At 36.9% G+C, this 26191-nt stretch overlaps 1 protein-coding gene across 1 annotated transcript; it reads left to right on the plus strand.

The window, feature by feature from the left end:
- The first annotated feature begins 4623 nt into the window (after positions 1 to 4623).
- Positions 4624 to 24641, plus strand: LOC124167726 (E3 ubiquitin-protein ligase synoviolin B). The gene is made up of 12 exons (XM_046545735.1): positions 4624 to 4993; positions 5075 to 5167; positions 5262 to 5414; positions 5499 to 5547; positions 9138 to 9368; positions 9838 to 9937; positions 10190 to 10332; positions 10927 to 11157; positions 12434 to 12628; positions 14579 to 14734; positions 15853 to 16090; positions 23723 to 24641. Exons 1-12 carry the CDS (start codon positions 4856 to 4858, stop codon positions 23937 to 23939), a joined length of 1944 nt encoding a protein of 647 aa, XP_046401691.1. The 5' UTR covers positions 4624 to 4855; the 3' UTR covers positions 23940 to 24641.
- Positions 24642 to 26191: the final 1550 nt, after the last annotated feature.

The raw sequence follows: 26191 nt of genomic DNA on the forward strand, positions 1-26191 counted from the left end.
TGATGCATATACTGGGTTACAGATATTAGATTGACTTCTTGATGAAGAGATTAAGCTGTGAGATAAGCAATTTTTCTTGTGGAAGAAATAGTTGTTATAGCAGCAGAATTCCAATGTAGTATTGATCTACCTCTGAGTACAGAAGACTATGTACATATATAAAGCAGAAACCTGTGAAGGTTCCTTGACTTAGCAGGAGGCCAATAACTGCTTTGCTACCCATCACATGGAGCAGATGATGACTACTGCGCTTCATATGAGAAAAAGTAATACATATTAACAGTGGTTGACCCTCCCTTTCTCTATAGCCATGATAACAAACTTTGAATACTGATATGGGTACTATGATTAAGAAGTGAGGAAAAAATGCTGGTATTATCAAGAGGAGTTGTAGATACTCAGCAATTTTTGTCTTAGCTTATCAGAGAAATGAGTTGAGAACTTGGCTCAACCAATCTTTAGTGTTTTTTACTGATGGTGGCAATGTACACATCCCTATGATAATGATATGTACTGGAGCTTGCTTTCTTCAATATCATTGCCATTTGGAAACTTGGCCAAGCAGTAATTTTGATGACACTAAATTAGTATTCTTCTCCACCCACCAATTTTTTTTTTCAATATAAACTGAGTTTCCATGGTGGTAGCGTTTTATTGGCCATTGATTTCGAATAGTATCCGGCTACCCATAGGCTCACTCTTGAGACTGTGAAATACTCTGAACTCAAATCTGTCTCCCCTTCATTAGCTTGTGTGACCTCACCAAGAACTTATCATGTAGTTGGTTGCTTTTGTTGCCCACCTTGTGCTGGCTTATCTCTGCTGGAGCCTTGCTACATGTGTCAGCATCAGGTGATGTGCTAGTGTTTGGAGATTTTAATCTTTCATTCAGTTGGATGCCTTCATCTTGTAGTTCCCCTTCCAATTCCCTGAATGATTTCTTCACTGAACACTTATTTAATGCACTCGGTCTTCGTCCTTTCCATCTATAGTTTCCCAACAAGAAATTTGACCATGCTTGATTACATTCTTTTTCCAGCACATGTCCAGTTGCCCCGCAGTAGAAATATATTCAGTACTGGCCGTGAGTCCCCTATTACTTTTCCTGCCCCTCTCACTCCACTCAGCTACCAAGATTTATCACCTCCTGACCCTGGCAAAAGCTGGAACTAAGCAGATGGGCCACCAAAAACTGCTCTGTCTCCCATGGAGCCTCCTGGAGTATGGGTTACCAGAGGATGCCCACCAACTCCCCAACTCCTTCATATGGATTGGATTTGGTTATTGAGGATTATCAGTAGAATGATCCTCGGCATTTAAAAAGCAAATTAGCTGATAGAAAACTTTTTAAGTGCTACCTTGGTCCACAGTCCCATGAATCATTGGCAAACTTCCATCTTTGTCACGACTACACCAACTAAGTAATGGGGTTTATAGATGAAGATGTGGTAGAAGTGTGAGTGTGCAATAACCTGGCATCCTTAGGAGAGACCATCCAGCTCTATGAAGGGTCCCAAGGTCACCTTAGCGTGGTCCGACAGCCTTGCAAAGGTGTCAATTTGGGGGTGTGTGCTTGTGCCTGTGGTAGTCCCTGACGTGGAAGTACATAATTCCCGTAAACTGCCATAGGAAGGCAGTCTGGTGAAGTGTTTTTTGTTTATTCCTCTGGCGAGTGGTGTCAAATTTTACGGCCTTATGAGAACCTCTTTTTGAATCGCCTATCTATAGAAGCCATGGAGCTCATTTTCCCCATTATCTATTTATAGATAATACTAAGGTTGGGCAGAAATTCTACAGAGAAAAAATCACATGCCCAAACCAGGATTTGAACCCAGATCTCCCAATTTCTGGTTGAGTGCTTTAGCCTGTTAAGCTACAAAAGTGTCTTTCTTTCCCCTCCGTGGAAAATAGGATATTAGCTAAATTTGGCGAAAGCACTCAACTGGAAATCAGGAGATATGGGTTTGAATCCCAGTCAAGGCAAATGTTTTTTCCCAGTGGAATCTTTGCACAATTTGTAACATTGTGGGTGACTCTGTAAAGTTTTCACCTTGGCTAGTGCCGGTATACTTAATTTAGATGTTGCAACTAATTCCAAAAAAGATTTTTCTCTCTAGGTCCTGAAAGAGAATGCTCTAAAAAACAGTGAAAATTGGCAGTCAGGATTCAAAAAATATTTTTTATTCAATTTTACTCTTAAACAGGGTTTATACCGCTCAGGGAAATATAAATTGGGACAGTAAGTCAATGAAATTAGCTCACGGTGTGGGAAAAATTCTAGTGGCACTGCAAAGTGGTTGAACACGCCTTGCTGCGTAAGAGTGGCAAGGTGGGTGTTTTGGTTATGTCCTACCAGGAAGCATAGGGTAGCACCCTGGTGCTAATTGACTTTGTTTCATCAAACAAACTTTATTTCACTGTGTACCTAGCTGCATTTTTCCATAAAAGTGACTGCTTTGCCATTGAAATAAAATCAGGGAAATTTAAAAACTTCAGAGTGGAAATCAGGGAAAAGTTATGGAAATTTCTGCTTGCGGCTTTCACAGTGCTGGATTGCAGTTTTCTCCATAGTTTCCAGATTAGCTGCGTAGAAGTTTATTTCCGTTGACATTTTGTGGCCTATCTTCAGAGTGCTGATGGATGGAAATATCATATTCCGGGTGGCCTACCAGTGGTGCGACCAATCCGCGTTGAGGACCTCGATTTTGCATGCTTTTGCAAATTAGTCTTTTTCAGGTCGCATTAAATCTATCCCCATCATCTCCATAGAAATTTTCTGTTAGTTTTTCAATTTCAATAGCCTCCTCAATAATGCTTTGGAAATGATGTTTCTCTTTGGCAAGGACAAAGTGCCACTGGTTGACCCCGGGAGGATGATGTAGCTATATAAAGGGCCATTTCCATCTATCAGCACTCATACCTGATCTGAAGATGTGGCCAGCATATGCCATGAAACGACATTGGAAATAAACTTCGACGCAGCTAACCTGTAGAGCATAGTCATTGAGATAATGGAAATGTATTTGCTTGGTGGCTGTGAACAGAGTTGATTATAGAAGTATCTGAACTATAGAGTCTACGTTGAACCGCTAATCCACTAATTCAATCTAATAAATTTTCAGATGAAATGAGCTTTGATTAAATTTGGAATCTTTGAATTCAACGAAATTAGATGAATTTTCAAAATCCTACCCCAGGGATGTTTACCAATGGGACCAAGGGGGTCCGCCTCCCCAAAATGAGCATCTCCGCAGTCTATCGCGCACTATGCTTTGATTGATCATGATCAGGTTGACCTCTCACCTGAAATATTTTTCCTATACACTACTGCCCTCCTCTATTTTTCATCGGAGATGGGTTGCCTCGCTAATTTAATAACTATCAACTGTCTTCCTTCCTGTTTTGCCTAGTAAGCTTCACACTAAAATTCCTTCCTGTGTCCCTTTCATTCCATCATTTGATGGCAAGAATAGTGTGAAACGAAGAAATCGATAGAACAAAGGTTGACTGTGTAGTGCAATCAATGTCTTCACAAGCAAGGGCAACAGAATGAAGACACAAAAATACTTCCTATTTAAATATTTATTGCATTCAAAAATTACCGTCTCAGTCATCCACTTTGATGAATTGAAAAAAAAACTATGGAGTTTCCTGTTCAATCCCCTTGAACCCCAAGTCGATTTCAACAAAACTTACAATTTCCAGAGTCGAAATTTCTTGATGTTCATATATCTGTGGATTGGTGAACATTCAATGGTTATCCCCATAAAACGGATTGTTGATGATTATAATGCAATTTTGTCCTTCCCCACATGGTTACATGGAAGTCACAGAGGTCACCTTCCTCCAAATTTTGTCAAAAAATTTCAATTTTTATAAGTTTAATAGTTTTTGTATATTTGTAAAGGATTAAAACCTTTTCCAATGAATTATTTCTATATTTCTTGCCGCATGAAATTTAAATATTTCAAAATTATTTTAAACTTCAAGCTGCTAATTATTTCTTCCTGATTGTTAACCTTCTTAAATGTCTAAAAAATTTCAATTTTATCTGTTTTTAGGAATAAATATGAAGTTTTAGGCTCGAAAATACGTTGCAAATGAATATTTTAAAAATTTTACCCTGGAGATCAATGCCTGTCCCTCAGGGTTATTCTGTACTCTCCGGACCCAGGTCATGATCCTCCCCCAAATTTTATGCTAAATCCATCCCTGCTCACGTAGTACCTATTACTGTACGTTTCACATCTGTCCCTCTCTGTTCTGTTTTTTCGTTCTCTGAATGAAGACGTGTGTGATGAACCCCGTTTTTTTTGCCTCCGCTCTTAATCGCGACATATACTTCTGATGAAAATGTAAAATGTTAAGTCTGTGCAACTTCTATTTTATTTCAAATAATTGGAAATTTTACTTATTATTTTCTATTGTGTACTATGGGTACGTGATCAGAGCCATCATACTTATTTTGTTAAGACTGCTCTTCAAGAAGCTATCATACAGGAAAGTGGTTATCAGTTTCTTTAATCTTTTACGACGCTGCGAGAAAATATAGACATATTTGGCGCCCACCGGGTGTTTTGGCAACAGCGCATCGTGGTAATGGCAACAGTGTCACCAATAAGATTGCTCCAGAACTACACCCACGTCAGGTTTGTTGCCGAATGAAAGAAGAAATTTATCAGTGACAAAACAGAAACACATCGTTAGCATTTGGAAAGTGTACGTTCTAGTCATTTTGTGGTTTTCAGAAGATTTGCAGTGAATCTCTGCTGTGTCAAATCGCTTTTTGTAACCGTCAGAGTTTTTCTGCAGCCTATATTTTGTGTTTTCCGTGTGCATAAATTTATAAACAAGAATGCGTTCATTAGCCTATTTCACCATAACATCCCTAAGTTTCTTAATGACAGCGTGTGTCATTGGAAATGCATATTACCAGAAGAAACAGTTTTATCCTTCAGTTGTATATATTACAAGATCCAGTCCAAGCATGGCGGTTTGTACTGTTTCCATTATGTCAAAGTGTAGACTTCGTTTTTGCTACTGTAACTGATGACTGTATGACTCTTGATTTTAGGTCATCTACATGCAGGCACTTGTTCTGGTTATTGTTATTGGAAAAATAATGCGGAAATTCTTCTTCGGACAGTTACGAGCTGCTGAATATGAGGTACTTTTGAGCTCAACATTTGTTTATTTCTGCTAATGAGTTGCGTGAGCTCCTATCTTCCATATCTAATGATTTTTAAAATTTATTTTCACAGCATTTAATGGAAAGATCATGGTATGCCGTGACTGAAACATGCCTAGCTTTTACAGTGTTTAGAGATGATTTTACTCCGAAGTTTGTGGCTTTGTTTACAGTACTACTGTTCTTGAAATCATTTCACTGGTTAGCTGAGGATAGAGTGGATTTCGTGAGTGGAATTAGAGTTATCGCCTTTACTAAAATATTTAAGTTCCCTTGAATTTTTTTTCATTTCCTTGATTTCAATTTTCAGTTGGAAAGGAGTCCATTCATATCCTGGGTTTTTCATCTGAGAGTTTCAAGTAAGTAATGTTTACGATTGGTCTAGAACTATAAAAATTTTCTTTCAAGTGTTCTGGAGTTATGTAAGGGTACTGTTACCGTGTGCTTCTTTCACTTACCCGATTGAAGTATGAATTGGTACAGCTAGCATTTCTCCATTATTTCTTTCGTATTAATTTTGTCCATTTAAGTTCTAATGCGAGCAAGGATTTAGCTATAGCAGCTACTTACAGTAATTCGGAAATGTCTACACTCGAGTGTCAATGGAAGGCAGATTTTTTAAATTCTCTTATTGCATCACCTATTCTTTCTCATTAATCTATCTTGATAACCTTAGTAGCCATCGCAGAAGGTGTTCATATGTTAGTGTTGTGTGTGTAGGTTTGTCAAGAAGTCTCAAATCTGCTGCTTTTATAAGGAAAGCATTCATTCAGTATGGTTTTCTCGGTTTTCTTACTGGGAGGGATAATCCATAAGTAGTTGCAGATTTTTCAATGTACATGTTTGTCATCAAATGAACATGACAGACGTAGTAACATTGCCATGTATCAAACATCTCTCTTCAAAAGAAACCCAGGAAGACTTTGTCCAGGAGAGTAACAATTTTGATAGAAATTTTCAAGCTTGAATAGTTCACCAGTTTAAATGCTAGATTAGATTGATATAGGTTGAAAAAAATGGTTTACCAATGTTTTTGTGGATATGGTATTAACAGATATGGAAATATGCCAAAAATTCATTCAATAGCATTTTTAGTTGGCTGTTATTGTGGTGATATGATTACTTTAATCTATATTTTATTTTTAATTGTTAATTATAGTATGTATTGTCATTATAGAAATCAGTATTCCAAGTATTGATGGTACTGCCATTAAAGAAGAAATCAAAAATACCATTTTGAGTTTTTAATGGGAGCATAAATTATTAAAGTACTATCTTCAGGACAAAATTTGAGACATACCTTAGAGTGCTATAGAAAATCTGTAGCCCATGTTGGTGCCCTACCCTCAAAACGAATATTTCTGATCAGACATTTACGTGTCAAAGACTTCTCTTTGGTATATTTGTGATTGTTACTCATTGGGAATGACACTGCTCTGACTTGGATTCACAATATACTGTAATTATATGGTAAAAATAAAAAGGAAAGTTATGTTACATCAAAAATACATCTTGAAAGGTACTCCTTCAAGTGTCAGATGGTAAAATATTCATATTGAATTTGATAATGTGTCGTGTATTCCACAGATTTTTATTCATTTCCAACAATGGTTTGAACGACAGAACGTCATAGTTATGGTTTGCAAACTTATGATCGTGAAGCAGGGGCAGATACAGGATTTCTTTCTAAGGGGGGGGAGGGGGGCACAAGCAAGGCCGTATCCAGGATTTTGTTCTTGGGGGGGGAGGGGGGGGGCACAAGGGTACCTAGTAATACAAAAAAATGCATTGATAATGGGACTGTATTAATAATCTTGCATATTCTATAAGAGTCTAGGGGGGGTACGTGCCCCCTTGTCCCCCCCCCCATAGATGTGCCAATGTTGTGAAGTACTGAAAAATGTGGCTGTAAATACAAAATATTTGGGGGTGGAGAAGGATATAAGTTAGGGCAGAATATATGGGGATAAGTTACATAACAGTTTTTTTTTTTGCTGAGACCAAGGAAGGTTGGCTCAGAAGTGGTGACCTGCTTGAGGTAGGAGCATTTTATGTTATCAGGTTGTCTGCTATAGGTTTGAGACCATCAATTTTTTTTGCAGCAAATTGACATTTTGATGCAAAGTGCATAGATAATGGATTGAAAAATTTGTCTCTCCTTATTTTCACTCTCACAATCGACAGTGGAAAGCATTGTTAAACATTCCTGAAATGTGAAAAATTCATCATGCGGTGGAAAAGCCTGTAAAATTAGGAATATCTTGGTGTTTACACTCATTTTGTGATGAGGTTTCTCTATTTTTTTTTCTTGGGAAGTTGAGTGGTAATTGAACAATACTAGTAAAGCATAAAACTATGAGAAATAATGTAAAATCAGCACTCCAGAAATATGTTCATACCAGAAGTAAATGGGAATTCATTTTTACCATTTTTATCTGGGTAATCTCAGGGAATTATACCCTCGAGTCTGGAACTCTTTGTGGCGTCTTTGTATAAAAACTGCAATGGAAGGGGCCTTTTTCAGCTAGCTGGGGAAGTAGTCAGGAGGCAAAAATTTCCCCTCCATTCCAGGCTGCTAGAAGTAGGCAGGGTCGTTTAAGTGACCAAACTAATTAGGGGTAATTTTTAAGTTTTTATCTAAAGGAAGCAAATGCGTGGTGGCGAGCTGTGATTGAAAGGGTTCTCAGTAAAGTCTCCTAATGGGAATGGTCACCTTTTCCGACATCCTTTTTCATCATTATAGACTTGGCCAGACTGAAAGTGGGTATTAGCATTGGTGTAATGAGCTTTTAAAAGAGTTCTAAGTTGTTTAATACAGTGGAACCTCGTTAAAGCGAGTATGGGCTATAGCGATACCCCCGTTATTATGAGATATAGCCGATGCACCGTCAATTGACCCTATAATAAGCGTGTTAAAAAATTCGTTTTTACGAGGCCCTTTTGGTGTTGGCTCTCGCCATAGCGAGGGTTTCATCGCCGGAAAAACTTACATCAAGACTACTTAATCTCTGTAATTGCTAGCGATTTGTTAGAAATGAAGTTAATGGAGTGCTCAGTCTCAAATTTATGTTGTAAACTGTCGTTTGATAAATAAGTAGTTAATTTTGGTGAAAATATTGTGGCGTTAGCATTCGCGAATCTTCTTTTGTTCCTCGGGCGGCATAAAGCAGTCGTCAGCATACCCGCACGTCCATGAGTTGCATGAATAGAAAGCATTTGATGGCAGACACCATGGCCAAGAAAACACCAAACAATTAGTCGTTGTTTGAGTAAGGAAATTTAGTGATGCAAATAATCATCACCTTTCGTCTGGATTTATGCTTACGTTTATCAGATAGAAATTTATCTATCACCGCACCACTCTGTTCCTGTATAACTGTTCGCAACAGGTATATATATTGGCTATTATTTGCTCCACCTCCGGTAAAGCGACAATTCGCTATAACGAGTGTTTATTGGTGCACCGTGGGGTGTCGTTTTATCGAGGTTGCACTGTAATAATTTATTAGACATTAAACAAATTGAATTTGCATTAGTCTTCATCATACTTAAGTTGAGTGATTTGGATCACAGTTAAATGCAATATTTGACCTTAAGAAAGTAAAATACCTAAAATACAATATGTCAAGACAAAAGATTATATGTACATCAACGAAGGACAACACAATGTCACAATCAAAAAACTCAATTACAGAGTAAAATGCTTTTTGTAAGCCATTTACGGATAACTTTTTTAAATTTGGGCAATAACACATCTTTAGCCTTAGGGGGTAATCTATTGAATAGTCGTATTAAAAAGACATTAAAAGGATTTCTGTATTTGGCTAATTTACAATAAGGAACGTCTAGGGATGAAATGAAATGTTTTTAAATGATTGATTGAAGTATCTGCTATAGTGCAGAAGTATTGAATTTTTTGTAATGGTTTCTTATCAATATGGCTTTTCAGTTTTGCTGGCATTGCTTGGATTGTTGGATGAACATTTTGTGGAACATGCCTACCAATCAACAATGTCCAAAGGAGCTTCAGTTCAGCTTGTATTTGGATTTGAGTATGCTATTCTATTAACCATCATGATCAACATAACTATCAAGTACATCCTTCATACTATAGACCAGACGAGTGAGAATCCATGGGAGAATAAGGCTGTATTTTTGCTCTACACTGAACTTGTAATGGGTAAGTTATTGATTTATTCAGCTTTAGCGTCTAACAGTAAAAGTATGTTTGTAATAGTTAATCAAATCAAGAAGCTAACTTTTTGTGAGCCATTTGTTTTAAAGAAAGAAAGAATGTCATGTTCATTACCAAAACATTCTGCATGCGACTCAAACTGCTCTCTTGTCTTAATGGCCAAGATAATATGTTATTTAAAATTTTTTTCAGTTTCTATATTTTACCTCTTTATGAACTAAAATTCGAGGACAGACTTATTTCAATCTAGATAAAAAGTAGGCCTTATGTTATTAAAAGTGAAAGAATAATATTTTCACATTGGTTATTGATGACTCAAGTCTGGAATAGCAAAGTTAAAACATTGATTTTTTTTAGTCCATGCTATGTTGTATAATGTGGCAGAAGTTATTTCTAATACTTCTTGTTGATTTTTACTTCAAATTTCATTAACTTGTTAATATCTCTTTTGTAGGTTTCATCAAAGTTGTTTTGTACCTCACGTTTGTGGCTATAATGATCAGACTCTACACCTTGCCATTGTTTGCTTTCCGGCCAATGTACTACACTATGCGGTATGTTACACTTTTAATAACATTTATACGGGAACTCATTTTGACCTTTCAATTAATGAAGGAACTTATTGCATAATTATGCTTATATATAACATTTAACTTATGCTTAACCATTTATGCTTAACAGTAACATTTACTTATTTTGATTAGGATGTTAGCTTTCATTTTCATTTATTAACATGTTATATTTAAATTTAATTGTTATAGTTTTGATCCTTTCCTCCTTTGAAATGTATACTTTCTCTTTGATAGTGCTTTCAAGAAGGCGTTCAACGATGTTATACTCTCTAGACGAGCCATTCAAAACATGAACTCACTATATCCAGATGCTACTCCAGAAGAATTGGCTGCTGCGGATAATGTTTGCATCATATGTCGTGAAGAAATGGTCACTGGTGAGACAACCTTCACTCTTAGGTCGTTTTCCAATCCACGTAGTATGCATTCATTCCCTTGTTCCCTTTCTCCCTTGCACCCTGCTCCCTTACTAATGCTCTACTGGCACCATAAAGTGTGAACGGAAATAATACAAACTATTGACAGTGACGAAATGTGACGCACGGGGTAGTGTTAGGACATCTGGTGATTGATTTAAGAATCAATTTCACCTTTATACTTATATTTTTGCATGTGAAGAGCAAGAATTCACAATGCCGATATAATATAGCGTAAAAGAGCTCACCTAATAAACACAAAATTACTTAAAACTCCAGTTCAAGATTTCTGAGTTTCCCATTGCCGCCATTTTCACATCCACTTCCTACGAAGTAGCATCCACGTTCCCTTGTTCACTTACCCTCCGTTCCCTTGCGCCCTGCCGATTGGACCCACCCTTGCTGTCGTCACATCCGTAAGTTGCCGATCGAAAAGTGCACGAAGGGTGAATAATTGCGAATTGGAAAATGGCCTTAGCTTGGTTAATTACTCTTTGTCAGTGATCTCTTGGGAAAATTATTTCTTAATGACATTCAATTTCTCCTCCTGAGCAGCTTCAAAGAAACTGCCATGCAACCACATTTTCCACACATCCTGTCTTCGTTCGTGGTTCCAAAGGCAGCAAACATGTCCTACTTGCCGTCTCAACATCTTGCGTACTGCTCCAGCTACCAATAATCGACCTCCTGTTCCCGGTGCCGCTGCCACACAGGCAAATGCTCAGCAGAGAATGGCTGGGAGGCCACAAGCTCCGAATGCTGGTGCACCACCAGGAGCTCGACCAGGTACAAGACATGATTCAATGAAGATGTTGTGTAGTGTGGGTCTTAACACTAGAATGATTGGGGGCGGTCAATTGACCATTCACGTTTTTCTTTTGTACACCATCTTGCCCGTGTGAATATAATCAGAAAATTTGCAAAACATGCTTACGAGAGTTAAAAAAATACGTATCTTGAGACCAAATTTAATGCTGTCTTTTCTGCTTTTAATGCTTCATTTTAGTCCTGTCTTTTCTGATTCTTTTTTTCTCTGATATATGTTTTCAACCAATAAAAATAAGACAAAAACAGGTTTTGAAATGCTACTGGTGTTTTAAAAGGCAAGATGTATAATTTTTTAACAATGTAAGTGAAACACATTTTTATATTACAATATAAATTTTTTTGGTGTAATTAATATTGTTTACAGTGTTCTTTTTTTCTAACACTTTGCCTGAACATAACACAGTATTGGAACACTTCTACACTCATTAAGTAAAAAAATATGGAGGGAAAATGAACGAAAGAACACAAGAAAAGGGCAAACGGTCAATTGACTGCTGGCGGTCATAATAGGTACTCTACTGTAGTACCATAATAGGTAGGCTTACCCTGGTCATTCTAGTGTTAAATAAAGTAGCTTTTATTTACTAGTTATTTTTATACTTTGGCTGAGGTGAAAATCATTAAAGTTTTCTTCATCATTGTGTCATGTGCTGCAGTTTCTTCTTTTGATGTGGGTGGCATTGTATCCAGGATATCCTTCTCTTGGAGCAGGAGACAACACCGCCCTCTTTCAAAGTATGAAAATTGAAAATGATGAAGTTGATTGTAACTTGTTTTAGATTGTTGGAAAATTGCAGTTCATTTGATAGTGCATTGGTTCCACAAAGTAAAGCTGGAATATGTGATAGATATGAAGTTAATTTGGGATCCTCCTTTGAAATCAAATTTATAGTGAGGGCAAAAACATATTTTTTCATACGAGTTGAAGAAATAAAATCTTGGCTTTTTCCACATGGTGATTTATTATGACCGACCATGGTTTCGTTACAGCATAACGTTACCTAACTGATAATGTTACGCACAACCTTGATAATGCTACACTGGAGCAAAACCATGGTACGTCATAATAACCCGCCAAGTTATTATTACTTCAACTCCTATGATAAAGGACTTCCACCAAGTTACACACCTGCTACTATTAATTAAACATTTTTCTTTAAAGTTTATTTCTATTTTTTGGTACATTATGAATAATGTCTATAAATATCTTTCATTTCTGTTCTTCATTTTGCAGTTTTCATGAATCCATTCCAAGTGCTTGCGGGAGGAAATGGAGCTGCCATGCCTGCACCTCCTTTTGCGTTTCCCATGTGGCCTCCTTTCAGGCAGCCTCAGCAACAACCCATGCAACCGCAAGGAGATGGCGCAGGCTCTTCGCAGGCTGACCCCAACGCTTCCTCTCGGCCAAGATCTTCCACGCCTCAGTCAGGTGAGTTTTCAGTCATTGGGTCACTGAACCATTTCCACTTCAGTTTATTTTCTGAATGACGTGCTCCAATCCTTTATTTATTTTTTCTGTGGTTCTTTACAAATGGAAGGGTAGGTAGTGGAATGATAATTTATAGTCTGTAATCAACATAGAAGAGTGGAAAAAAGTGGTTATTATTTCATATTGTAAAGTATCTAGTTAAATACATTGAGAGCACAGCTATTGCTGCTGGTATAAAATCATTTTATTACTTCTAATGCTTCATATTTCATGAAGTATGAGTTATTTATGTACGTTACGGATGTTTTAGCATTGTTAAACTTTCAAAATACCATATTTGACGGCATATAAGATGCACTGGCATATAAGATGCACTCTTAGATAGAAGGCCACACACCAGGAAAAATAGTTTCAATAGTCCGCGCGACAGTGCGGTACTACAATAACTTAACACGTTGCGTACGGATGGCGAGAATTCTCGTCATTTTTTTCCCAAACTTTCCGGACGGATGACTAAGATTCTCGTCATTTAGGCGTGTCGACCTAAACAATTTAAAGCGTACAATACGTATTCGTTAGTACGTTTTCAGTTGTTGTTCGTTATTCATAATGAATTGATGCATCATAACGTTTGATTGGGTAAAGTTATATTCTAAACATTAGCTTTTTAACCATGTTTAAACCAAAGGCATTACGCCCTAATAGGCACATATTTCCAATCTCGGCGTTCCTAGGAATTTAAATACTCCGGTACGCAATGTGTTAATGTGGTTTCTTTTAGTTCTCATGTTTCGTAAAAGCCAAATAAACAATCATTGAATGCAATTACCAAACATATTTTTATTGAGGAAAATTAACAAACGGCAAGGAAATGTACATAATACAAAATAAAGCAGAAACATCAAAAACACAGATTATTTTAGTTCTCATGTTTTGTAAAAGCCAAATAAAGAAAGCAGAAACATAGGCGGGCAAAGCAAAGCAGAAACAAAAGAGGGCTGAGCAAGCGCTACTAGTTTCGTTTACTTTTTTATGGGAACGGTGCGGTGTCGAACAGAAACCATCTCAGTTTTCTCTTCTGAGCTATATTTTTGTCTGCAAAAATTTAGTTAAACCTGATAAAATGATTGTGGCAGATGTAGAAAAAGTTACGTGTCTCTAGACCTTTATCCGGGCTTAACCCGTTTAGTGTGGCACGCCGATATATCGGCTTTTACGTTATTGTTGTTAAATTGGAGAACATTGAAATTAAAAAAACTTCTATATCAGTAAACGTATAAAAATGTTGTGATTATTGTCCAGTTTAATCTCATTAATTAAAAAAACCACTTAAAGATATATAAAAAATTAACTATTTAATGTTTATTTTTCCTAGTTGCTACATTTTATTAATATACCCTCCGCATTTTTTGACTGTACCCCAGGAAGAAGGATAGCACTAAATGGGTTAAAATATCACTCAGTATTGAAAATTAGCCTGTGTCCTTCACGTTTAAGATGCCGGTAACTTTTTTGAGACCAGATTTAGGAAAAAAAAGTGTCTTACATGCCGTCAAATATGGCATTTATACAGTTCCCCTTAATAGAGCTTATATTATGTAAATTGGATGACAAGCCACACTCCACAGTGCACGATTTGGCATTGGAAGTTCATGACGAGCTAGACTCGTCATTTCAGTGCCAGGGGTTAACAATCCTGAATTTCATGTATCTCCTTGGAAGTGGTAACATGAAGAGTACAGCAAGCTGTCCAAATCAGGTTTATTGCCTGTGAGGGAAACCAGGTATATTGGGAAAAGTCAAGAGGATTTGAAATGGGTTTGTGAAATCAGGGAATCTTGCCCGTGTTATCTGGGAAAATTTATTTCATGAGGAACTGCCACCAATCTTAGGATTGTTGACCAGCGGTGATGATTTTTGTAATTTACTGTAGTGCATTCTTTGATTCAGGTGATCCTTCTCAAGATGGTGATGCTGCCTCCCGAGGAAGTGGATCCGAGAATGCTTCATCTTCGCAGAATGCAGGGGAAACAGGCGGCACTTCTGAAAGTATGCCCAGGAGCAGCCCGCCATTTTTCTACCCTCCATTTCCATTTGTGCCGTTTGGTAAGTTATTACCTGTTATGTAGTGTCTTTGTGGAAGGTGTTATAATTAAAGGGTGTCCAGAGACAGAGAGAATAATGCGTGAATGTTTAGTCCCTTGAATTATGCATGAATTATTCATAAATTTTTTGCTCCAACCTCTAATTTCGAATTCTTTACATTTCAAATTAATTTCAGATAAAATTTTGTCAGTTCAAAGCCCATTTTCTGGCCTAATTTATGTGAAGTCGGATTCAAAAGTATTGCAACCAATGAAGTGGCACCATTTATGCCACAGTATGGAAATTGAGTTTCGGTACTTTCTATGGTACCAGTAGGTGGGAAATTTGAACAACATTCTCACCTCCCGCAATATTTATATTACAATGCGTAGATCCCTACAAACGGTTTATCCAGGTTGCAGATTATCCGTGCATGATTTTTACTCTCGCTCAATTTTTTCCGTGATCTTTATAAAAAAAATTAAAAGCGGGCACAAAACCATCAGAATTACTGCATTAATGCTAAGATAAACCGAGCTTATTATTTCCGTGAGAATCCCCATGGTGAAATGGAAGGGATCACGTGCTAGCTGCAATCCCTGGGAGCACCGTGTTCCTGTTTTCCAAGCCTCGCAGTGCATGTCTGCGCTTCGCTAAAAAGATCGCGGACTGGCGAAGAAAGCTCTCATTGAGTCCGGGAAGCACTCTAAAATAACGGAATAACTGCATAAACAATAAAATATTGTTTGTTTTAGGTAAATTATGAACATTGCAAGACATTTAAGTGAAAGGTTGGGTTATCCGTGTTTTCCGACTATTCATGCCGTCTCTCCCCATCATTAGCCCGGAGAATTGGGAGTGTACTGTACGTGTTGTTATAACTTAGCCATCGATATGATTTTGGCTGGTAGCACGTCCGTGTTGGCAAGCAAAGTTGGGGGCTCTGGCCACCACAATTTTGGCCGCGCTTCCAAGGAGCACGACCAAGTCCCCAAAATGGCCCAGTGTGCTGTTGTACATATAGCTCAGTGACTTTCGTGGTGGTGCCTCCATGGTGGCCTTGTGTGCAAAGGCCCTAACTGTCTGTGATGGCTTTTCTTCTTCATGTCGTTAATTAGCCTTGGATGTCTTGTTTTCAGGTGTACCTCCACCCCCTCCTCCAGTGGGCTGCCTCTCTGGCCTCCCTGAGGAAGAGTTGAGACGACTGGAAATGGCCGGGCGGGAAGGTCTTGAGGCCAGGCTTGAGGCACTGAGGACCATTCAGATTCTCCTTGATGCGGCCGTCACTGCAATGGGTCAATATGCAGCTGCAGTTGCATCTGCAGATGCTGGGGCACAAGTTAGACCTCCAACTCAGCAAGCAAATCCAGAAACTAGGTAAGAATAAAAACTATTCCATGATGCAGTAGATGTTCAATTATCCATCCTAGTGTCCGACACCTTAATGGATAATCAAAAGGGATGAATGACATATCACTGGCATTACTTGACTATAATGGACCGGATATCCTCAATCATTGTTAAACTGTGTATCAATTGTGAAATTGACTGTATAGGACTTGATTTTAAGTTTCTTGAGATACAAAAATATTTCTCATTGCTATTGTACTCATCGACAAAACCAGAGATAATTATAGACCTGATATTTTATTGATCCATAAATCAAATCCAAAGCCAAAATCAAATATACATATCTGATTAGTACCACTGAATCAAAGTGTTGAGTCCACAGAAACAAAAATGCATAAATATATTAGAATTTGGGCGATAAAATAAAAAATATTTGGAAATTAGAAGAAGTTAGTATTCACCCATTAATAATGTCTGCTGTGGGAGTGTTATCAAAAAGGTTCAAAAAAAGAAATTGAAAACCTGGGAATTCAAAACACCTAGCTAACCTCTGGCAAAAAGCTGTTTTACTAGAGACTTGCCACATTGTAAGGAGATTCCTGGGCTGATTATGATTGGGCAATGTAGGATAGGGTGAATTTCTTCTTCATTGTCATAGCCTTATCCTATTTTACCTTTAGGATAGTTCGAGTATATTTATTTTTCCAGTAAATCAGCTGAGAAAGAGCAAAAAGCCTAAAATAATAGTAATAAACTTTATCTTCCCAAAGATGTGGTAAATTAACAAGAACAACGTATGTCACAGATATATAAACAAACATATAAACTAAATTAACAATACATGCTTTAGTGCAGTCACAGAGCTCTTGAAGTATTTCTCAATGGAGTAAAATGGCTTACTACAAACAAATATTTTCAGTTTTGATTTTAGAGCATTCATATTTTTTATTGCTTCCTCATAATGCAGCTATTTATTATCCAGTTTGATGTCTATATTTTTACAATTTTTCTGGTTATAGTTGTAGTGGATGTCATTTTTTTGTTCTTGTGTGATTATGGTGAAATACAGTGTTAGCATCGATATAACACATGATCTTTTTCACATAGAATGGAAACGCCTCCTACCAATGGCTTTTGGGAACTAAGAAACCTCTAGCTATAGTGAACTTGCTGTCGTTATTTCTGAAAGTAGTTAAATCACTCAAAATCATTCCACAGGTGTTAATAGGGCTGTTTTTGCTGAGAGGTGAACATTGCAGTGTAATAAATTTAATAGTTCTATTATTTATTAATCATACTTTTGAACGTTGTATTTCTAATTTATCCACTATCAATTTATCATGAAATCATGTAAACATAACCACAATATTTCATTATGAAATGAAAGTTTATATGATCATTAGTGGGATTACATCATATGCTGAGGCATTAAGACTTTGAATTGCAACAATCCCAGCATCAGTCACTCACGTACTGAACTGCACAATTATGTGCTGTTATTATTCTGATTTCTTGAATGCTTCCAATATGTTATGACCACTAGTTTATCGATAGAAATATGTTGGTAAAAATTGATTTTTCGAGCATTCAATCTTTAATCGAAATGAAGTCATGAAACTACTGCGAGAGGATAAAGTTGGCAATTTTCAGAAAAAATCAAGGTTTGTTTGTTTTTCGCTAAATTAGTTTAACTTTGACCTCGTACATATTTTTAATGTGAGGGCACAGGAAAGAATAAATCAGGAAAGTTATAAGTTATGCACTCTTTATTTCAGAATATTTATGCGAATTTTCAACTATCTACCTACTCAAAACAGTCATTTTTGTGGTTTTTTGATAGCTTTTTTGATTTTAGCCCATTGTGTGACACTGATCGAAAAGAACACACAGCAATTTGGTCTGACTGTCATCTGTGATTGGCTGCATCTTTGTCAATCATGTATTTTTCTAATTACAGTAAAACCTCTATGTAGTGAACCTCTCTACATCGAAAACCTCTATACATCATACCAACCCTCTGGTCCCGTCAGTTTTACATGTAAATTTATAGGCAAACCTCTCTATAGTGAACCTCTTTATATCGTAAAACCTCTATATATCATAGCAACGAGACACCCCCGAGACGGCCTAATTACCTCCGCATTTCGTACCGAGACAACTAGAGACCATCAATGCAGCTGCGATAACGAACATGGAATGACATTATCAGCGATAAATATTTCACGCTTATTTTTTTCTTATACACCTTTAATAATTTTCACGTTAACCATTAGTTTGGGCCATTTTGTTCTATATGAGAGCATACCTAACAGTTAATAAGAAAAAGGCATCCAACTCTCCTAATCATATTAAGTGGTAGTTAATGATGATGATGACAGAAGACATTGTTTTCTCTCAAATCATGGTCAAAATCTTGCGATAGCAATCGCTTTCATTTACTTATGGCTTTATTTTCTTGTAAGTGCCTACATACAATGTTCAGTTAATAAAAGAGGCGACCAGCGCAGCTTATAATCACTTGCTGGCAAAAATATTTCAACCAACTTCACTCCCATCCATGGAGACAGAATTACTCGACCGCATTGCTACTTCTGCTTCTAAAATGAAAATATTTCATGAATATACTGCGACTCGAAATAAATCAAATACAATTTTGCAATTATTTCATTCCCACATTTCCCAGTGTAGCACTTTCTTACTACCGCCTTGGTAATTTTTTCGATACTTTCGTGAACGATCGTAGTTTATAATTTATTGCGCTTAGCGACATATGTCTTGCCTGCGTATTTATGCCGCAAAATCTGACTCTTCCATCGGGAGTCCGGGATGTCAATTTCTAGCAATACTGACGAACATCAATCCATGCGCGACAATGTTAGGTGAAGGAGACAGCTAATTAGCTGATATGCGGTAGGGCAATGAAATTTCTTACCGTCGCCGCCGCATTCTAAAGTAGTTCGCCCAGCATTCTCGCCGGGAAATCACGTCCTTTCGCAGACCTAGCATTTTTGTGTGCCCCTGACAGATTTTTTCTTCGGAACACTACTTGCATTATATTTTTGAGAGAGAGAATTCAATGAAATTTTCAAAATTGTGCTCAATTTCTTGTCTATTTTTTGCAGTAGTCACATGTTTATTTATATTTTTATATTTTTTAACAAATCACATGTTATAAGAATGATAAATCAGTTCTCTAAAAGATATTATCAGGAGTATTTTCAATTATTGCCCATAAAATATAAAAATTACTTAATTAATCATAGGCTGATGATGGATTCGAGAAATAAAAGAAGGCGACTACTTGGCATTACCACATAATTAGCAATTTCTCTAGCCATCAACGAGGGCTGGCAGAAGGAAGATGTAGCAGTGACCTTTGGAAAGCCATCATTCACCCTGACATCTATTTTAAAAAACCAAGGAAAAACATAAGAAACTGTCTATCTAGGCTGCACAATTAAAAGACTCAGGCAGTGAAATACGAGGATGAAGAAATTATGTTGAGAAATATAAAACTATTGTACTTTCCTCCGAACACTATTAGTAAATTGAATAATTTCTTAGGTCAAAAGGCATTAACGAAAACAGCTAGTGATTTATTTATAGTGAAAATGACATTAAAAAGTGCTCATGTAATTGAAAACATTATTTCGAAAGAGTTTGAAAAAAAATTTAAGCAAAACGAATAACTAATTTATTTTCTAAAAAGGCCTCTTTTACTAGTTACTTTACCTTTGTGTAATCCTTTTCCTAATGTATAACTGTAAATATATGTTCACTTATGCATGCATATATGTTTAAATATAGTTATTTAATGATTAAAAAGACAGTAGCACCTTTAATTTCCCAAGGATATGAAAAAATGGTGCCTTCCACTAAAACCTCTCTATAGTGAACCTCCATACATCAAATTGCCCAAATTTTGGTCCCCTCCATTACGATGTAAAGAGGTTTTACTGTATATCTATTTGCTATAGGGATCCAAGTCATACTCTTGACAAGGCCGTGATCCCTGTTGATGTTGTAGTGTGAAGGCAAATCTCAATGTCGTCTTCAATGACAAGGTCCCTCTATCCATGCTGCATCCTAGCTGTACAATTTCCTAGTGGATATGATGCGATTGCGCTTCTGTTCTTCTCTGCTGCTGCTGATTTCTCCTGCTTACAGAAGTGGCATAGGTGTCCTTTCAGTTGCATTTCAATGGCCCCTGCCATCATGTTGATGTAAACCTGACTGCTGTCCCGCAGGAAGGCACTTTCCATCAAACAGGATCTTTTGTACTTACAAGTGGCTGACTGCTTTGTTTATTTGGAGGTAAATAGATTGTTTCGATGTTGTGGTAGGGCAATATCCTAGATGTCTTCCCGGAGACAGTGGATGCATGTGAAAATTCAGCCTCCGTCGAAGCACTGACCCTGTATGAAACCTTGAAGAATTCACCCAAGGTCATGAAGAGTTACTGGTTACGCTTGTACCCCATAGACTTTGCTTGCATTTTCTGGTGCAGTGTTGTGAACACAGGTTGGATACTTTTTGGGACCTACCTCTGCGGTTTTTTTGTTTGAAGAGAAAAAGTATGTTTCTTTAACCCGGCAGTGGTCGCGTGGGGTGTCCCAGACACCCCAGTCTTATATAAGCGCTATTTTTTCATGCAATTGTGACTGCAATGACCTGTAACCTCCTCTAGCTGATTTTTTTAGCTTTCTGAGGGTACATGTAAAAGATAATTATAAAATCAATGCAAGTTTTTAAGAAAAATTACTTTTGTCAAAGCTCTGCAGAGTGGGGTGCGCCAGACACCCCACGCGACCGTTCTCGTTACGGTTTGCCGCCGAATGTTTTTCATCCATTTTCATCACATTTGATAGCTACTTTTCTGAAACTGGCCATTCAAGTTGTCTTTTACGTTTACATTAATAAATATTTATTTATTGGTATATTTTTTGCCTAAATTTATGTAAACAAATAGAAAGTTAGTATTTTTTTATAATATTACAGTGATTTTTCTCGAAGTGAGCCACGAAAAATCGATCATGTAATACTTTTAGCACGTTCATTCAGTACACTATGGATTCCTGCAGTCTTTCTAAAAAAAGGAAAAAGCTAATATACTTTGACTTTTGACTGAAATTTTGGATGAGGATTTATTTGTTTCTGACGTCAACTTTTGTAGAAAATGCGATTTCTTAGAAGTGATTTTTTGAAGACTTCGTTCAATTACGTTAGTGCAGTAGTTATTCAAAAAAAGTCGTTATTTACATGTTTCTGTGAATTTACCAGTGAAGGTTGGCTTTATAATACTTACATTCATCGATTTCAATTCATACTAGATGTCAGCTACCTCTAGAGTAAAAGAATGAGTCTTTGCCTTTTCAATGAATCTTTGAGGGAAGAAGATTGATTCTGATGAAAAAGAAGATGGGTGTCATGTAGCTGCGCATGACACTTACACTGAACAACAGTGCAGAGATGATTAACTTTTATAAAAGGGAAGGGAGCTTATGTACGTTGGGAAGTATGGAGTTGAAACGTGTAATACGCAGGGATCAAGACCAAACATAAGAACATAAAATTGTAGCAGTGTTACTGAGAGGAGTGGACTTATTAGAAAAATAAATTGGATTCAAAACTCGAATGGTTTGTTTTCGTATGATGTTCATTGAAAGAATGGTAGAGAAAATTGTGAATTGCACTAATATTCAGGTAGAGAAAGTCACTGAAAATAATTCTCGTAAAAGAGATAGTGAAACAGACAGGAAAGAATTAGTGTTCCTGAATAGTATTTTACTTTTAGCCAGGGCAAATAAAACTGAGTAACAGAATTTTTTATAGTTTTGGAACCACAATGGATTAGGAGTGGAAATATGTTATTCCTCCATGAGCCATAACATATTTCTCTTTTCCCCTTTATCTTTTCGTTTCCACAACGTGACTGCTAAAGTAGAGAAAATGAAAAGTGGAAAATTAGCACAAAGTACAGATGTATTTGAGATGTTTGCTCGCAATACACGGCAACATTATAGAATTGGGCCATGAGAAAAAGCTGATGAGCAATTGATTCCTTTTCAAAGAAGATGTTCATATAGGCAATATTTACCTTCCAACCCCGCAAAATATAGCATCAAAAGTTTTGCATTGGCAAATTCGATTGTATTTGAAGATGTACCTACTCAGAGTGGCAACCAGAGGGTCCATTTTTTTTAGTTAACGGTCCAAAAGAGGAGTTAAAGCGAATGTTTTCTTTTGTAAACAGAAACGGGAGGAACATAGTTTGAACTACTGATTCAATAATATTCCGCAAGTACATGAAATTCTAAGCAATAATTTGACGGTTGCGGGAACAGTGCGCAAAAAATAAAAGAGATTTAGCACTGAAAGTCGTATAAGTAAAAGAAAGAAGATAATAGCAGCTTATTTTGGTTTAGGAAGAAAAAAGCTCTAGTTTCCTGCGTCGTAAAATGGTCAAAGAATGTAATTCTTTCGCCAACAATTCACACAGCTATATCTATCCATGAATCCAAGACGAACAGATAATAAAAGAAAACCGGAAATATTGACCTTTTATAACTGCACTGAAGGAGGTGTAGCCACATTAGACAAAATAGGCAGCACCTATCATACAAGCAGAAACATCAGGAGATGGTCCATGGCCATTTTCTTTCATTTGCCAAACACTGCTGACATCAGTGCATTTGTTATACGTAGGTATTCTAATTCACTATTACATTGCAAAGAAGTTTTCTTCGTGAGATAACTCGATCGTTAACTTTTCCATACAGTAAAATTAGATCGATATTGAACACGATCTCTAGAGACTTGAAAAATAGAGGAATATGCGTAAAATGAGCCTGAGAAAAGGATGTGGAGAAAAATAGAAAAAAGTAGGAAGATGTGTTTTTTTCCCCACAGATATAAAAACAAAAATATACTGTAAACTGTGTTAGAAACTAATGTGCGGTACACATTTGCTGAAAATTTTGAGAAGTGATTAGAAGCAAATAAATAGTTTACATGATTTATTTTCTGCATTCTTTAGATTCAATAAAACTTTTCAATAGCGTGAAATTGAACTTCTATTGAGGACTACATATTTGTTAGTTTACCTTTCCAATGCTGTATATAATTTGTAACAGGAGTATTTCAATAGTTATAAGTGACCGTAATATCATCTTAAATTTTTCCTCAAGAATACATTTTTGGAAATCGATTCAATATCGATAAGTAAATTAATTTAGTACAATTATTAGTATTTACGTAAGGCAAATAGAGGTCGACGCTGAAAATATGATGAGATACAGTGATTGATGTTTATAAAAGTATATGCCATGTATTTATATCTCAACATTTCAACTGTGTCCTTTGGCTGAAACAAAAAAAATTGGCAATTTTTTCGGAGGAACTGGGACTGCCTACTGGAAAATAGGGTAGGTATTCAAAAATATTTTCTTAAAAAAATAAAAGTTGAATTATGGTTTGAAATATATAGTATAGCCATTCCTAAATAAACAAAGGATACGTCGAGATGTGAAATTTTTAAATGATATATACTATTTGAAAGAAATTGAAGAAAATCTTTTGGGGTGTCAGAGACACCCCACGCGACCGTTTATGTTCGGAAAATGGGCGCGACTACCGCCGGGTTAATATCTATGGTTACAGTTCTAGGGCCGAGGAAGTGAAGGAAGATCCAACCAAAGATGTAAGGGTGAATGCTGGAGCATCCACGTCATCTGTTCCTGCAAGTAGCAGTGGTAGCAGTGAAAATGCCAGCTCCGCACAGTCTCCCAGTGAACCACCCCTGACCCAGGAACAGGAGGAAGTGCGTCGTAGGAGGCTACAGAAATTTGCACAAGCAACCAGTGAAGCATCCGAGTAGGCCCTTTTGAACTTATATCCTGGTCTGATGCTATCTGGTTTATATTATTGAAGTTTTGTATGCGACTGAGTGTGATATGAACTATGTGCAATGAAGAATCCAGTCGGTGTTTTCCACTGTGTACACTTCACCATTGTCACTCTCTACAAAGCGAAAAGGAGCACGGGAAGATGTGCTAAGGTTCTTTAATGAAAGCCTTATTTGTTTCCAGTTAAAGCAATTGTTATTTTCAGCTCATGGTTTCCGGTTGGAAATTCAGTTAAACCTCATTCTAAGTATTTGAATATAAGGTTATTTTTTAACTGATGAGGGTATCCTTTTAATAACATTGCCTCAATGAATGTACAGGACTTAGGGTGTTTATGTTTTACAGTGGCACTACATGAATATGATTGAAAGGATACTCAAATGGTTCATGGAATTATTGGGATTGAGTTATCCCAATGGCCCCTTGGGGTTGACGTGGTCTTTAGTTCCCTACGTCCCCAGCTGATTATCTGAGGTTCACTCTCCTTTCGTTGTATTTTGGTGCAGTCAGTGTTTTCAGATTTCAAAGAAACCTGCTGGTCTCAAAAGTGCAGAGTTTCTCTGTGTAACTACACTAATGTTGTCTTAATATTTTCTTTATGACGAAAATATTAGATATCAGCTGTGTGATAATGTCTAGGTGTTCTTAAAATATTAAAATTGAAAGCAAGTCAACTTGTTTTTATTTGAAAACAATTGTGTGGTATCAATCATTTGTATTAAAGGTACGGATGGGATGTTCGAGTAGTTGAATCACTGAGTACCTTGAATAATGAGCTTTTTACACCAGTAGATATTCGATGACACAAAGTTATAAATCATTAAAATTTCAAATACACAGCATAGATCCTTGGTTGGGTGGTTGGGTCTTACATGAAGTTTTGTATATTTGGTTGGTTCAATTGTTTAATAATATTTTTACGAAAGCTTATCATTGAAAGTAAGCAATAAATTAGGTGTAATGCCGATGACTCCATGAGAACAACACTAAGGCCCTTATTAGATGAGGTAGCCAGGTAAAGTCACCAGCAACGAAACTGGCTACTCAGCTTGTCATGGGTCATTAATTCTTATGGATGTTATTACGCAAGGGTAGCCAGCGACGTAGCCACACTTTGGCGACTGACTGGCTACTGAGCCCCGTCGCCACTGGCTACCCATACTGGCGACGCTGCATTGTAGCATACGGAGCTTATTACACTAGGTCGCCAGTCTCACGTTGCCACTCGGTCAGATTGCACGACAAATATTTTTATCAATACGGAAAAAATTGTGGCTACAGAACTGGCTACATAACTGGCTGCTAGATTTGGTAGCCAGTGCGTCGCCAGTTACTGCCGCTGGTGACGTTGCCTGGCTACCTCGTCTAATTAGGGCCTAAGAAGAATGTGTGTATACTTACAAGTGCATGCGAGGTTGGTAGTTCCTTTTCCGACTCCCGGTTGCATGATGAAATTTACGTTTTGCGCATTCTTATTTAAATTAATTATCGATTGTTTATTTAGTTTAAGGTTTGCAATAAATGCAGTAAAGCATTACTAATAATATGTCCTTCGATTGGCATATACATAGTTAAAAAAAAAAGAATTGCGGTGCTGCATGTGCACAAGTTTGATATGATCGTGGGTGACAGTTGCGTCAGGATTTAGGAGCTGTATTGAAGTAGAATAACTTGCAAATTTTTCATCTTTTTTCATTTCAATTGTCATTTGTATTTAAAATTGGTGGAAAAATCCTTAGTCAGTATTCATAAATGCTGTATTTGATATTCGAGAGAGGTATTTGGAATAAAATTAGGTATACGTTTTTGAAATTGAGAAAATGCTATTCGACCCATCTATAATTAAAGGTAAATGTATGGAATATCTTTCCAGCTTCTTAGTTTTCATTTCAATTGCATGTATGAGGAGTGTGTATTACTGTATGAATGAGAATAAGTTAGTGTATACCACTCTAAGTATCATCACCATCCAGAGTTTTTTTTTAACTTCAGCAGACATTATCTGTTTGCAACTCAAGATAATGGTATTAATCCTCTCCTTCATTGCTATTGATATAATCACCCATATCAACCATAGCTGTACTTTGATAATGACTGTAGTGCTGACAAACCTTTATTTATGGATGTTTTTCTGTGGAATTTTTACCAATACTTACCAATATCTTCTATGCTAAGGAGAGAACTCAACCGTCTTGAAAGGGTTGAGAGTGCAATCTCCCGTAAA

Source organism: Ischnura elegans, chromosome 11, assembly GCF_921293095.1.
Source record: "Ischnura elegans chromosome 11, ioIscEleg1.1, whole genome shotgun sequence".
Lineage (NCBI taxonomy): Eukaryota > Metazoa > Arthropoda > Insecta > Odonata > Coenagrionidae > Ischnura > Ischnura elegans.

Coding starts and splice junctions, on each gene's coding strand:
- LOC124167726 (XM_046545735.1), top strand. CDS start 4,856: ATGCGTTCATTAGCCTATTTCACCATAACATCCCTAAGTTTCTTAATG. Junction 11,158..12,433: donor ACCACCAGGAGCTCGACCAG/GTACAAGACATG, acceptor TTCATTTTGCAG/TTTTCATGAATCCATTCCAA. Junction 14,735..15,852: donor ATTTCCATTTGTGCCGTTTG/GTAAGTTATTAC, acceptor TCTTGTTTTCAG/GTGTACCTCCACCCCCTCCT.